Source organism: Mycetomoellerius zeteki, unplaced genomic scaffold, assembly GCF_001594055.1.
Source record: "Mycetomoellerius zeteki isolate Tzet28-1 unplaced genomic scaffold, Tzet1.0 scaffold310, whole genome shotgun sequence".
In the NCBI taxonomy this organism is placed as follows: Eukaryota; Metazoa; Arthropoda; class Insecta; order Hymenoptera; family Formicidae; genus Mycetomoellerius; species Mycetomoellerius zeteki.
The window spans coordinates 444,319-457,795 of NW_017257295.1; the positions used below are offsets into that span (position 1 = coordinate 444,319).

At 29.1% G+C, this 13,477-nt stretch overlaps 2 protein-coding genes across 2 annotated transcripts; one reads left to right on the forward strand and one right to left on the reverse strand.

Annotated features, from left to right (window-relative positions):
- Nucleotides 1-745: 745 nt before the first annotated feature.
- Nucleotides 746-7,933, reverse strand: LOC108724782 (peptidyl-prolyl cis-trans isomerase A2). Its single transcript, XM_018451394.1, has 5 exons — nt 7,821-7,933; nt 2,125-2,329; nt 1,788-1,990; nt 1,426-1,565; nt 746-877 (listed from the first exon to the last, which is right to left on the reverse strand). Exons 1-5 carry the CDS (start codon nt 7,872-7,874, stop codon nt 781-783), a joined length of 699 nt encoding a protein of 232 aa, XP_018306896.1. The 5' UTR covers nt 7,875-7,933; the 3' UTR covers nt 746-780.
- A 980-nt stretch (nt 7,934-8,913) lies between these two features.
- On the forward strand, nt 8,914-13,012 carry LOC108724781 (carboxypeptidase B). The gene is made up of 5 exons (XM_018451393.1): nt 8,914-9,157; nt 9,293-9,487; nt 11,352-11,485; nt 11,758-12,156; nt 12,496-13,012. The coding sequence occupies exons 1-5, from the start codon at nt 8,914-8,916 to the stop codon at nt 12,853-12,855; spliced, it is 1,332 nt and encodes a 443-aa protein (XP_018306895.1). The 3' UTR covers nt 12,856-13,012.
- The last annotated feature ends 465 nt before the right edge of the window (nt 13,013-13,477 follow it).

A 13,477-nucleotide genomic window follows, 5' to 3' on the forward strand; every position in this document is an offset into this window, starting at 1 on the left:
CAAATACAGTTTATAATTAATAAAAGAGAGCGCAACAATTCAATTAAGCTACGGTAGAGTCAAGAAAAGGAATCAAATTAAAAATATTTGCATCGATAATGTTAAATTATTCGTTAGGATTACACAGCACGAGATTTTTGCGGTTTGGAAAAGAAAAATAGGTTCTCGTAGTTTTTATGTACTAAATTCGCTGAATCCGCAAACTAGAACGCTCTATCACATGAAGTTTATGAGAAAAATAGGATTAAAATGCTCTGAAAATACAATAATATCAGAAGTTACATCAAACCTTAATTATTTCAAAAACCTGACGTGCTGGTAAAATTTATTTTTTTAGCATCCAAAAATCTATAAGAAACACCTTGTCTGATTTAAAGTTCAAACATTTTGATGTGAACTAGTGTAATTAAGAAACAATATACACAGGATCCGGTTACTATATATTATTCTGTTTTGCATTTTATTTAATTTATTACAAAGTAAATGAAGTAATTTTTTAAAATATTTCTGTATTTATGTCTACATAGCAGTTTCAACAATGTCATGACCTTTACAGAGATGACGCCTGATATTCCTTTCTTATCGTGCATGTTATCTAATAAGAAGCGAACCATACTCCGTTGTATTAGCTGTATAAGAGTAATGTAACTTTCTTATAAGAATGATACATAAGTAATATGCAATTATACACAATTTTATATATAAAAATAAATATTAAATTTTTAGATCCAACGACATAAATTTATTTTTTAAATCAGTCTTTCATATCAAGATTGTTACTTAGACGTCCAACTGTTTCATCATATAATGAAAGATCGCAAGTATCGAGAAGCTAAATCCCAACGGTATGCAAGTCGCCTTAATCCACGCCCATGCACTGCAAATATGCATATTTTAATATTACATTAATGACTTATGAATTTAGTTGTCATTAAAAAAATTATTTCCAGATAAAAATAAACATAAAGAAGATGGATAGTATACGTTTAAGAATAAATTTAAATCTACCTTTCGAGAGTGTTAAAATTTTAACGTTTATTTTTTTCTATATTTATGTCTGTATAGCAGTCTTTTCGTTCGCGCAATCATATAAAACAATCAAGTATATAAATATATTGTTTTGAAAAGTAACATAAATTGTAAGTGTGAGCAGCTTCAAGCCCATAAAGCTATCAAAGCATATAAAATACAGTGTATAAAGATATTTATATTTATAACTTTATATATCTAATAATTTTACTCAACTAATTAATGATTGTTGTAACAATTACGCCCCTGAATTTAAAGGTGCAAATATAATATTATCAAAATACAATCTTTAATTAATAAAAGGAAGTGCAGCAATTCAATTAAGCCATGGAAGAGTCAGGGAAAACGAAACAAATAATTAATAATATTAAAGTAACATCAATAATGTTAAATTACTCGTAAGGGTTATCTGATATAGTGAATGGTTCCGTTAGAAGAATTCCGCTGTCATAAATTATTACAGGCACGAGTGGAATGTCATCACTATCCGTTTTGGTCTGTTCGATCTTAAAAACTACAGCTTCACCGCTAACTATCTGCGGGAAGAATTATTTAAAATTACAAAATAAGTGTTGAATGTATTAACTTAAAATGTATTAAAATATCTAAGTATAATAATAAATATGATAATAAATTAAAAATAAAAAGAATTGACAAATTAAATCTGACAAATTATTTTCCAAATATGTAAAACACAAACAGATAACAAACTAAGTATATTTTTTACATATTAATTGTATATATAATATTTTTATTACCTTTCCAAATGCTGTATGGCGATCATCTAGCCAAGGAGTTGGTATGGTAGTAATAAAAAATTGACAACCGTTGGTGTTCTTTCCAGCGTTTGCCATGCTGACGATTAATGGTCCGGTATGTTTTACCTTAAAAGTTTCATCGTCGAAATATTTTCCATAAATACTAATGGAACCAGTACCGTCGCCATTTTCGACATCGCCACCTGGACATAACCATAAATTGAATTCAATTAATGATAATAATAATAAAAATAGTTTAATAAAATAATAAAAATAATTTAATGTTTGTAATAATTAACAAAAAAATGATTTCTAATCAAAAGAATAGAAGCGTAACCTTGAATCATGAACTTCTTTATCACACGATGGAATTTGGTCCCTGCATATTTCTTTCCAGCTATACCAGTAGTAGCAAAAGTGATAAAATTTTTCACCGTTTTTGGCGCAATATCGCCGAACAAGCCAATAACAATTCTACCAACTGGATGATTGTCAATCATGATATCGAAATATACTTGATCAGTGACTCTAAACGTTTCTGTCTGAAATGGAAACTTTTTTGAAGTATTCACTTACTCTTTATGTAAATGTTACGTTATAATTATTTATTGCAAATCATAATAAAGCCAAATTCAAAATGAGTTACAATTAATATCTAGACATAACTTTATTAAAATTAAACATTCAAAATTATGAATACTCTTTATACATTTATAATATACTTTATACGATGTTCTTTAAAATGTTACAATATAATTTTTTATTAAGTTTTAATTAGCATAATAAGTAATAAACATAATAAAAACGGTAATTAATTACAAAAAGAATTATAAATTATTACGTGTGTATAAATAATATTTATATATATTTATTTACTTTTAAAACTTACTTAAATATTTAAAAAATTTAAATATGTAATTTTATTGAAAATAAGAAAAGCTTAAAAAACTTTCTCATAAAAATATGCATTATGTAAAGTATAACATATTATAACTAGCATATTATAACTAGTTTATTTTAGTAACAAAAAACTTACAACATAGTAGGGGAGAGTGGTCTAAATCGGACCGTGTTCTAAATAGGATCTTTTTAATTTAAATGAATACGGTTAAGCAGATTTGCGTACTATTTATAACGTAAAGTCCTTATAAGACACCGAACATGTGATAGCAGTTTGACAGTTCTCTGTCATAACATTCATAAAATAGAGGCAAATATGTATTTTTAGCCATCGTGCGAAAATTTTTTTAAAAAAGAAAATCCTTGTAAATCATTATTTAAAAGGTGTTAAAAATTTGAAAAATAATTGATTTAAGATAATTAAAGAGTGTAGAATTAAAAAATATCAAGCGCATTTCGTGATCACTTTTGCGGTTTATTGTAAAATTTGTTCCAAAGTTCGAAAGGACCCGTGTCCAAATCGGACAGTACAGTGAATAACTTATAGGCCTGGTTGTAGTACTGGTGATCGGCTGACTAGATCTGGTCTAAACAATTAAATCAGTAAAATATCATGAGTCATCAGACTCAGATTAGTTGAGTTTTATTGATTTCAATTCTAATAATATAAACAGTTAGTATTTTCTTTTTCCGAAAAAAATGTTTATCTTTGACTGTCAAATTGCTCGTTTTTACTCAATACTAAGAAAAATACATTAAAATATTTTAAAATTCTATCTAAAAATCCATAAAAATAGGAGTTTTCGATTTGAACCAGGGGATGGTCCGATTTGGAACCAATAGTTCTAAATCGGACCGGAAAAAGCGTTTTTACATTTTCCATATTATATTATTTATAGTTTAACACAAGTGAGAGATACGTCAAAATAATCTGAAGCAAAAATGAAGGAAATTAAATGATCTTTCCAACAGCACCTTCGATTTTACGATCGGATTTTATTTATGCCTTATAGAAAGCAAAAATTGCAAATAGGTCCGATTTAGACCACTCTCCCCTACTAATTTTTCTGATAGACTTTGCAAGGAAATTACATTCTTATCAAAATCTTCTTTTTGAACATCTTTAAAAATGCGTAGAAGTTATAAAGAAATTGTTAATAATGTTTCGAAGTACTATAAATAGATAATATAGGATCACTATAGAGCTATAAAAAAGGAGATATACAAAACAATCTTAATATGTTTATACATTATATGTTTATATATTATTTTAATAAAATATCTATTTTAAAGTAGAGGAAAGTCGCCGATATTGACATAGCTCTCCTAAATACCTCCTTATTTCTGAGGAACTAACTATTGCTAGTATACACTTTGTTAATACTAATAAAATCATGATCTGTTTAGCTAATTAAAGAAGTCAAACTCATAATTCGTATATTTGTGACTTGTTTATATATCAAATCAGCTAAAAACAAATTCTACGAATGCGAAAACAAAATTCTTACAATTTTCTTTATAAATAATAGTGATTATATTATTAATAGTATTATGTCATTTTAAATGCTTGTAGTGTTTTAAATCAATTTTATTTATATTATTTTTTCTCTTAGTCTTTTTATAATACGATTTTAAATTTAAAATTAGGGTGCAGCGTAAACCGTAACACCTGTCTGTAAAACAGACCATGAACTTAATCTTTATAACATTGCTTTATAGTGTCAAATAAGTCTATTGGAGCTGAAGGCAATCGTGCATATATGGGAAAACTTTTGAAAAACTATCGCATTACATATTTGTATCTTGCAGAACAGCTGCATAAAATAAATATGCATATAATTCGATAAAAATGTTTTATAACGAAGTGAAAAGATTCTGGAAAATCTTATATACATTCACTTGTAGGTACTTTATACAGATAATGCTTGTAAAATAAAAAGAATATGAATACGTAGCATTACTGCCTACTGTGTCAGTTTTGGAGCCCATTTTGTTAGACACTCATTTTTGCTTACCTTACGAAAAAATTAATTATTGCAAAATTGCAAACAGTTTAAATTAAACTGTTATTATAAAAACTGTTTATACTATCTGATAGAAGACACTTTTCAGTTTGTATTTACGTTTTTAAAGTTTTATTTTTATCTTTTGTTTAAGAAATATTGTCTAAAAACAAAGTGACATGTCGGTATCGACGACTTTCCTCTATATTTTAAAAATAAAAAGAAGGTGAACTTACAATTAGATTCAAAAACGTACTATTATGTTACATTTAATTGGAATTACATGTATTAGAATACATAGCGATAAAATATAAGAAAGCATTATTTAAACAGTTATAAAACAAGTGTACAGTTGATTATTTAGTAACGCTGCTAAAAAAACGTTGATAAAAGCAATATACCATCATATTCTCGCCCGCACATTGAAATTCATATTGGAAAGTTGATATCATTATGATGCAAAACTTATTATTGCAAAGCATATTCATTTTTGTCTATCTAAATTAGTTTATGTAAAAATTGAAAATATTTCTTTGTATGAGCGTTACTTCGTTCAATTCGTAATTTTTGTTCGCTTAGGTTCGTTAAGGTTTAATATTTGAAATAGTTTCATTTTAAATTTTTGGAAAATCATTTTCATTTTACACTTTAAATGGATATTTACACTAAAAAAAATGATGTATTAACAGTATTAACTTAATTGAAAATAATTTTGTTAATTCAATAACACCGTTAATAAAACAAATACTTATGCTCTTGTTTTAATCAAATTTTATTTGTTTCGTTAATATTGTTGTTAAATCAACAAGATTATTTTCTATTAAAATTATGCTATTAAAACAATATTATTTTTTCAGTGTATACACTTAACCGTTTGTAAAATATGTAAATGGTTTATCCAAGTGTTTATAAGTGTTTCCTCTAGCATCATTGACAGAAAAGGCTTCGTTTGCCTACAAATTGATTGCTTACAGTACTGTTTGCCTACATATTTGCCGACAGTTCGTTTGCACACAAAAATTATTGCCTGCATGCACTATTGCGCACAAATATAAAATTAAGAAAAAGAATGTGTACACACGACACTATTGCGCACAAACTGCATTGCACACATAATATTATTGTCTACAGATCGATTGCCTACAAGTGAGCAGAAATAAAAATTTCAAAAACGAAGTCTACACGTATATATTTGTCTACAAGTATTGTTGTTTACAGATCGATTGTTTACAAGCACTTCTGCGCACAAATATAAAATTAATATCAAATTATATAAGAAAATAATTTATGTTTTTAAAGCAGAGAATTTGTGTTTTAAAACAGTATTTGTTTTGAAGCAGAGATTGGGCAATAATACATATGTGCAAACGTATCTTCGTGTCTTAATTATATGTTTATTCACAAAAATACTTGTAAACAATAACATTAGGTATGTATGCAATGCAGCATGTACATAATAATGTCGTGTGTGCAAACATACACATTTTTCTCTTAATTTTATATTTATGCGTAATAGTGCATGTAGGCAATCGAGTTATATGTTGTCGCCGTGTTTATTTCTTATACATTGTAATATATTAATAGCAAATCCGCTATTGCTTTTACATGCTTAATATTTTTTTCTAACATTTTAATATACATTGCATTTTCGGATTTATATTATAATATATTTAAAATTTACTTGACGGTTTTTTATTACTGTTTTAAAACTCTTTATTTAATCAATAATAAGATTGAAAGACTAATGTTAAACATAATAATTTTAAATTAAGAAGCGCCATAACGGTCAGAACGTTAAGATGTTGAACTATTGTAAATTCATTTAAATGAATTAATTTCAGAAATGATAATTGCGTGCCGATATTTTCGGACTTCGGTTGTCGGACTTTCAACGCAATCAAATCTGAAAATATTAATAATCCCCCCAAATTCCCCAACTTAAAAACTGTAATAAAACTTATTGCGAAAAATAATGCCTCGGCCGGGAGTCGAACCCGGATCTCTTGCATTCCGTGCGAGTGTCCTAAGCCTTTAGACTACCGAGACTCTTTATTTAATATTATTTAATACGGAAGATATTAACTTTTACTTTTTCAGTAATATATTTTGTTTTATATATAAATTAAATTTAATTGCAATACAAGAAGCATTACATTGCATGTTGCGATTACATTTAGATGTTGTTATGTTTCCAAGTACTTATAAAAATTTCAAATGTGATTAGCTACGTTTACACCGTGCATTTAGGCCGCGGCCTATGCAATAGATGTCCTTGTTTATCCTGTAGGTTAAACAAAGACACCTATCGTATAGGTCGCGGTGTAAACGTAGCCTATGTTGCAAATCCTATCAATATCATTTGAAATGTGCTTTGAATATTGTAAGTGCTTGAAGCTAACAGAAGTAATATAGAATAGAACTTTTCCTCTTCCATTAATTTAACGCGTATTCTCAAGAGCATCTATGTAGTGGGTTACATTTAAAGTAACATACATATTTACAGAAGAATGATTCGTGTGTAGAGCTTACGATAGATGCATGTATTTATATAGGCACATATGCATCTATTGAAGAGACTAAAGAAACCTTATGACATATAAAGGTAACACACACATACGCACGTTTATCTGACCTATTACTCTCTCTCTCTCTCTTCTATTTTATCTATTTTTATTTCTACTGTATATAAAAGGATAATCTCAAACTCTAAGTTAAATAATTTATCGTAAAATAACAAGTTTTATTATGTTAATATATGTTAATACGACAGATATAAAATTTTCATTGTAGGATTTATAAAATTATGCTTCTTCGATTAAAATTCACGAAAAAATATCCATAATAAAAATTTGTCGCGGAACATCATAATATTTTACGACAAATTAAATTTCTTTTTTTTATAAGAATTCATTATATACTAAGAAGGATTAATATTGAAATGTCTTAGAAATATTTAGTCTCAAATTGATACAAAATATACAAATAAAAGAAGAAAGAGGCGTTCCTTTAATGTAATAAACAATTAATTTCTATACCAAACGTTGAATTATGTATTAACGGTATCCAAAAATGCAGTTACGGTTAGGAAAGATATAATAAAATCGTCTTAAATACGGACAGTAAACGGTACCTTAATGGTCGAGGTAATAGCCACGAGAATGATGATCGTCAATAGGCACTTCATACTTTTACGATTTTGTCCCAAATGATATCCGGAGGTGATACAGATGTTGCAGTACTGCTTTTTTTATTAAACTGCAATCACGATTACGATGTAGCGGTGCAAGAACGATGCAAGAAGTATGTGCAGAAGCCGCGTGTCTGCCCGCGATTTGTGCCGTCGTCATCGAGAGATGCGTCGGCGCGCTAAATTAAATAAAGTAGCCGTGCATCAATGGGCCTATTGCAATAAAGAAGTCTTGCAACAAACAATAGTATTTAAAGTCTACAGATACTTGTATTATTTAACAATAAGTAATATTATTATAAATATAAATTAAAAAAATAAAAACTGGCAATTATTTATTTGTATAATTATTTTGTGTAGTTTTCTTTTCATATTCTGTATATAAATTATATAAGCTATAATAACGCGATAATAAAGATAAATTTTGTGTTGCATATCCAGATAGCACAGAGAATCCGAAAAGAATATTTTTCGTTCCTTGTCTTATGAAATGATTTTCTGTTTCATCCCATTTCTATTCTAAAAATATTCTTGAGTCTTAAAAAATTTCACGTATATTATGAAATTATGCGGAATAGATTTCGATCAGAATTGTTAAATTATTCCCTAAATTTCAACTTTTTTTTTTTAAGGAAAACAGTGATTCCGATTGAAATTTTTTCTGAATAATTCCATAATACGTGTCCAGAACATGATATTTCACTCTGCAATTTTTGAATGTCGATTTGATATTATTAAACATACAGCTTTATATATACATATAAAAGTTGTAAATAAAAATGTCAGCAGCAGACGCGTGGTCCGACCATATGAGATACATTAAATAAAAAGAAGTCTGTTTAGTTTTATTGTCTTTCTACAAACAGAAGACATGTTTATTAACAGTATATATTTATTTCGATATGAATTTGTTACGGTTGGATTCGGCAAACTCCGCATCTTCGATCGAGTAATTCCGTTATACTCCCGATCAGTGATCGTGTCGCGTATTATAAAAGCTGGGTATATTCTGCTCTTAAGAACAGTTTCTGCTAAAATGAGGAACGGTGGAAAAAATCACACAAAATTGGTGGCGTTGACAACGATAGCAATCGTTGTCTTCGTCGTTGATGCGACCGTGAATCTTAAAAGAGGCGAATCTGTGGCTCATGAAAGAACGGCTAAAGAAAATTTCAGAGAGGATTTTAGTAAAAGAGTTTATTACGTCGGTGATCAAGTGTGGAGAATCTACAAGCATAATGATTCAGTAAATGATTTGGTGGAGCAACACGATCAAAACGGTTGTACATAATAAATAAAATTTATATTAAAATATAAATATTTTACTGTATTTTAAAATGATATGTATTACTAAGAGTTTTAGAAGGATAACAACTAAAAACAGAGTCTATAACAAAATCTTTTTTTTAATGTAGCATATCAAATATGGTCAAACCATCCATTGACCGTCGATATTTTCGTTCGAAGTCGGATGCTTTATAACGTCGATTTGCTATTAAACAATTGCAGAATAAAATATGAAGTTCTGATCAAAGATGTGCAAAAAGCGATCGATGATGGGAATGTTCGACTTACAACCGCAATGGAAGCAGAACTTGAAGGACGCAAAGGTTTGGGCTTTTATTACAATCGCATTAATTAAACTTTATTTTTTAATTGCTATATCATGAAATCATTCAGCAATGTAATCGCAGGGAAGATAAAAATTTCTTCAAAGATAAATAATAATAACAATACTATTAATATTTATTGATATATTCACGCATCGTTAAATGCTTTTAATAATTATTATTAAGTGCTTCGCATCAAGTTATCGCAGCTTATAGTATATGCTTTACAATTAGTTTGGCTCTTTATCATTTTTCTTCACTTTTTTTCACTGACAATCTCATTAATAATAAAAAAAAGCAATCTTTATTTATAGTTACCTCGTTTCATCGATATTCATAAAAGTTACGGAAAAAGTTATTGTTTGGTTGATAATTATTATTAAGAGCTTATACTTCGTATCAAGTCATTGTCATTTATCGTTTATGTTTCGCAATTAGTTATCACTCTTAACTTATCATTTTTCGTCATTTTTTGATAATTAATAATAGAAAAGAAGCAATAATCAATCTTTATAACTTGTTTTTCACTTGTTTACGTAAATGAAGGATGTTATTGTTTGATCAGTCATGTAGCAAAGGAAACTATAATTAAAATAAATTAATAATTCTTATTCAGAAATACATTCAAAAGTGAGTTGTTGTAAATGATAGCTTGTTGATAATTTTGGATCGGATTAATTAATTTGAATGATCTCCATTTACTTAATTATTTATTTAAAATTGGAAACTAAATAATTAAATAAATTTAACATTCCATTGTTCTAATCTAATTAAAAAAATATATCTATATCTTCAATTGTAATCTGACCTCATAATTGGACTAAATTATTATAGTATTTGTAATAATTAGGACACTATATAGAAAATAGTAACAGTAAACACCATAAGTCAAACATTGTATATGTACATGAAAACTATTCTAATGTTGATGTAGACATACTTGATTAAATTTTTTCCTATTATATGATTTTAACATAATTCGATTAATCTAATATTCATTGTAAAGAGATTATTAATATATTTTTTTATTATTTATATGTCGTTATCGAAAAATTGTGCCATTTGATGTAATGCGTAAAGGAAAGTTAATACATTAATTAATTATTTGAAATTCTTATACATTTTCAAAGAAAAACAGTTTAAAATGAATCAAGGTTATTGATCTTGTGTGAATTCCACTTAGTAACCCGGTTTCGCTTCAATGCTGATTAACATTAACAGTTATACTTTACTTGTAAGGCGTGTGTAAAACGCGTAGTCTTCGCACGTACGGGCGTTCAGCAGCGTTTTGTCGTTTTCCGTGGTCGTTTGCATAGTCGGTCGATCTGATCTCGATGCCGTTATCCAAGACGGACTCGGCAAGGTTCGGTTTTCGTGCAAAAAATTATTACATTTGCAAACAATATTGGAAAAGTCAAAAAGTCTCTGAAACGCGAATTAAGTTATGGGAATAAATATGAGCATTTGGGAATTTTAATAAGTGCATCGCTTCCATCACTGAGTATTCAGTAATTTTTCATCATTCAGTAATTTTTTAGCTCGTTACGCTTGGTGGCAGGGAGTCAGACGTATATTTCCACGTCCTCGTCCTCTTCGTTATTCTGCTAGTGTGTATGGTGGGGGTGCTCCGTGGCATTTTAGGGGTGAGCTTTCTCAGACGCGCATAATCCGTTTCGTCGATTCAGAATGATATATCAGATATATATAATGTAAGGAGTACCAAAAAAAATATTTTGTAAGATGATAATTGAAAGGAACAAATACTTCCTTTGTGTCGAGCTGAATCTACGAAGCGGTTGATATACAAGCTCACGAAGGCACGGAACGTGCAATCTCCGAATAATCTTGAAGGTATATCCATCAGGTCATCGTATGGAATGGACCAGCTACCATGAATTAAATGACATTTATGGCTATTTGGATTATCTCGCGAACACTTATCCCGATGTTTGCTCCGTCCAATCCATCGGAAATTCCATTGAAGGACAGCCCCTCAAGGTATCCACATCTAATCTATTTCGATACTGGAAAACAATTTGATGTTTAAGATCTTAATATTTTTATATACTGATGATGGCCCGATATGAGGTCGAAACGTCTAGAAATTAGAATTGAATGTATTTTTAAGTTTTGACTTCGGAAGAAGATTTAAATCGCTATTAGACATCGAGCGCTCGTGATAAATTAATTGTGATAAATTAATTTAATTGTTTTTAAAATTTGACCACGTATTGACAATTAATGCTTAATATTTTTATAAATGTTAAAAGGTTCTAAGGATTAGTAATGGTAGGACGAATGCACCAGCGATATGGATTGATGGTGGCATACATGCCAGGGAATGGATCTCACCGGCAGCTGTGACTTATATTATTGATTACCTGGTTGAAAATAGCGATGTTTTACAAACAGATTATTACATTCTGCCAGTTGCCAATCCGGATGGCTACAGATATACCTTCAAATACGATCGTTTGTGGAGAAAAAATAGAAGGAAAGGTACTCTTTGCTCGGGCGTGGATTTAAACCGAAACTTTGGTTATCGCTGGGGTGGCCAGGGAACTAGCAGTAATATGTGTTATGAGACCTACCGAGGTTCTAAAGCATTCTCCGAGCCAGAAACTAATGCTATTCGAAATTTCTTCGAGAACAGTTTAGCAAATTACAAGGTCAGTTAAAATATTTTGCATAAAATCCGCGAGTTTGTATTTATTTTGCATTAATTATTTTATTCTTTTAAATACATCAATTACAACAATGCTATCAACAACTATTCTTAACTTAATATCGCAAACATAATAATATTTGGATTATACGGATTTTCTTCAATTCAAAATATCTCACAAAAAATATATATACATATATATGTATATATATTTTTATGAGATGTCTATAATAACATTTTATAACAATCAATCCACGGATAATTCAATCTTAGAAATTAACTTTATAAATTTTGAAATATTCCTTCCATGCCATTGTAGCACTCGATTATGTTTTTCTTGCAGGCATATATATCGTTTCACTCATACGGTCAATACATCTTGTATCCATGGGGATATGATCAGCGTTTGCCGCCTGATTACCGAGATCTTGATGCGGTAGGGCTTGAAGCAGCTGAATATATGAAGTACGAAGGAGGCGATAATACAAAATACATCGTCGGAAATAGTGCGATAACGTTGTATCCCGCTGCTGGCGGTTCTGACGACTGGGCTAAAGCTCTGCTCAAGATCAAGTATGCATATACGATCGAACTGCGAGACACTGGCAAATATGGCTTCCTCCTTCCACCTCAGTACATCATCCCAACTGCCAAGGAAGCACTGGCCGCAATAAAAGTAATCACGAGTGCTATCAGAAAATAGTAAATGAATTGTTAAATATACATTTGTAAAATATTATATATTTGATTGGAGAATGTGACTAGGGAAGTGAGTCTTTCAACTATTTGTGCCTTGCTATTGTATTTTATATACTGTATAAAAGTCTTAAGGAATCTTTATATAACTTTTAACATTCAGATTAGCGCATTGTTATTTAGAATTGTTTTTTTTTTGTGATACTCTATAAATGTATCTTTATATAAAATATAATAATATTACTAATCAATGGCATAAAATCTGAAAACAATATATTATAGTTCAATAGTTTGGGGTATCTATTGCATTTAAATTTGTACTAAAAGTATAAATTGAAGGTATATGTAATTAATTTATTTGCGTGTTATTGCCTACTGCACATTTCATGAAGATATACTGTATTTCGGCATGAATTTAATAATTTTAGTTTGACTTGCAATATTAAATTTATTTTTGTAACAATTAAAGTTCTGAGCTTTTTTTGTAAAATTCAATCTTTATTCAAAAATAAACGAAAAAAATATTAATCAGCGAAATATTCTCCGTTTGCATCAACGACCTTTTGCCATATTTCGGGTAGCTTGCGAATTCCTTGACGATAGAAACTCACCGGCTTCGAAGCGATAAA

Bases quoted from the DNA above. Each gene is read 5' to 3' on its own strand.
- LOC108724782 (XM_018451394.1), bottom strand. From the start codon at position 7,874: ATGAAGTGCCTATTGACGATCATCATTCTCGTGGCTATTACCTCGACC. The intron at 2,330-7,820 runs GTACCGTTTACT...TTTCCATTTCAG, and splicing joins CTATTACCTCGACCATTAAG to ACAGAAACGTTTAGAGTCAC. The intron at 1,566-1,787 runs GTAATAAAAATA...TTCTTCCCGCAG, and splicing joins GCCATACAGCATTTGGAAAG to ATAGTTAGCGGTGAAGCTGT.
- LOC108724781 (XM_018451393.1), top strand. From the start codon at position 8,914: ATGAGGAACGGTGGAAAAAATCACACAAAATTGGTGGCGTTGACAACG. The intron at 9,158-9,292 runs GTTGTACATAAT...TTTTTAATGTAG, and splicing joins GGAGCAACACGATCAAAACG to CATATCAAATATGGTCAAAC. The intron at 9,488-11,351 runs GTTTGGGCTTTT...TATATCCATCAG, and splicing joins AGAACTTGAAGGACGCAAAG to GTCATCGTATGGAATGGACC.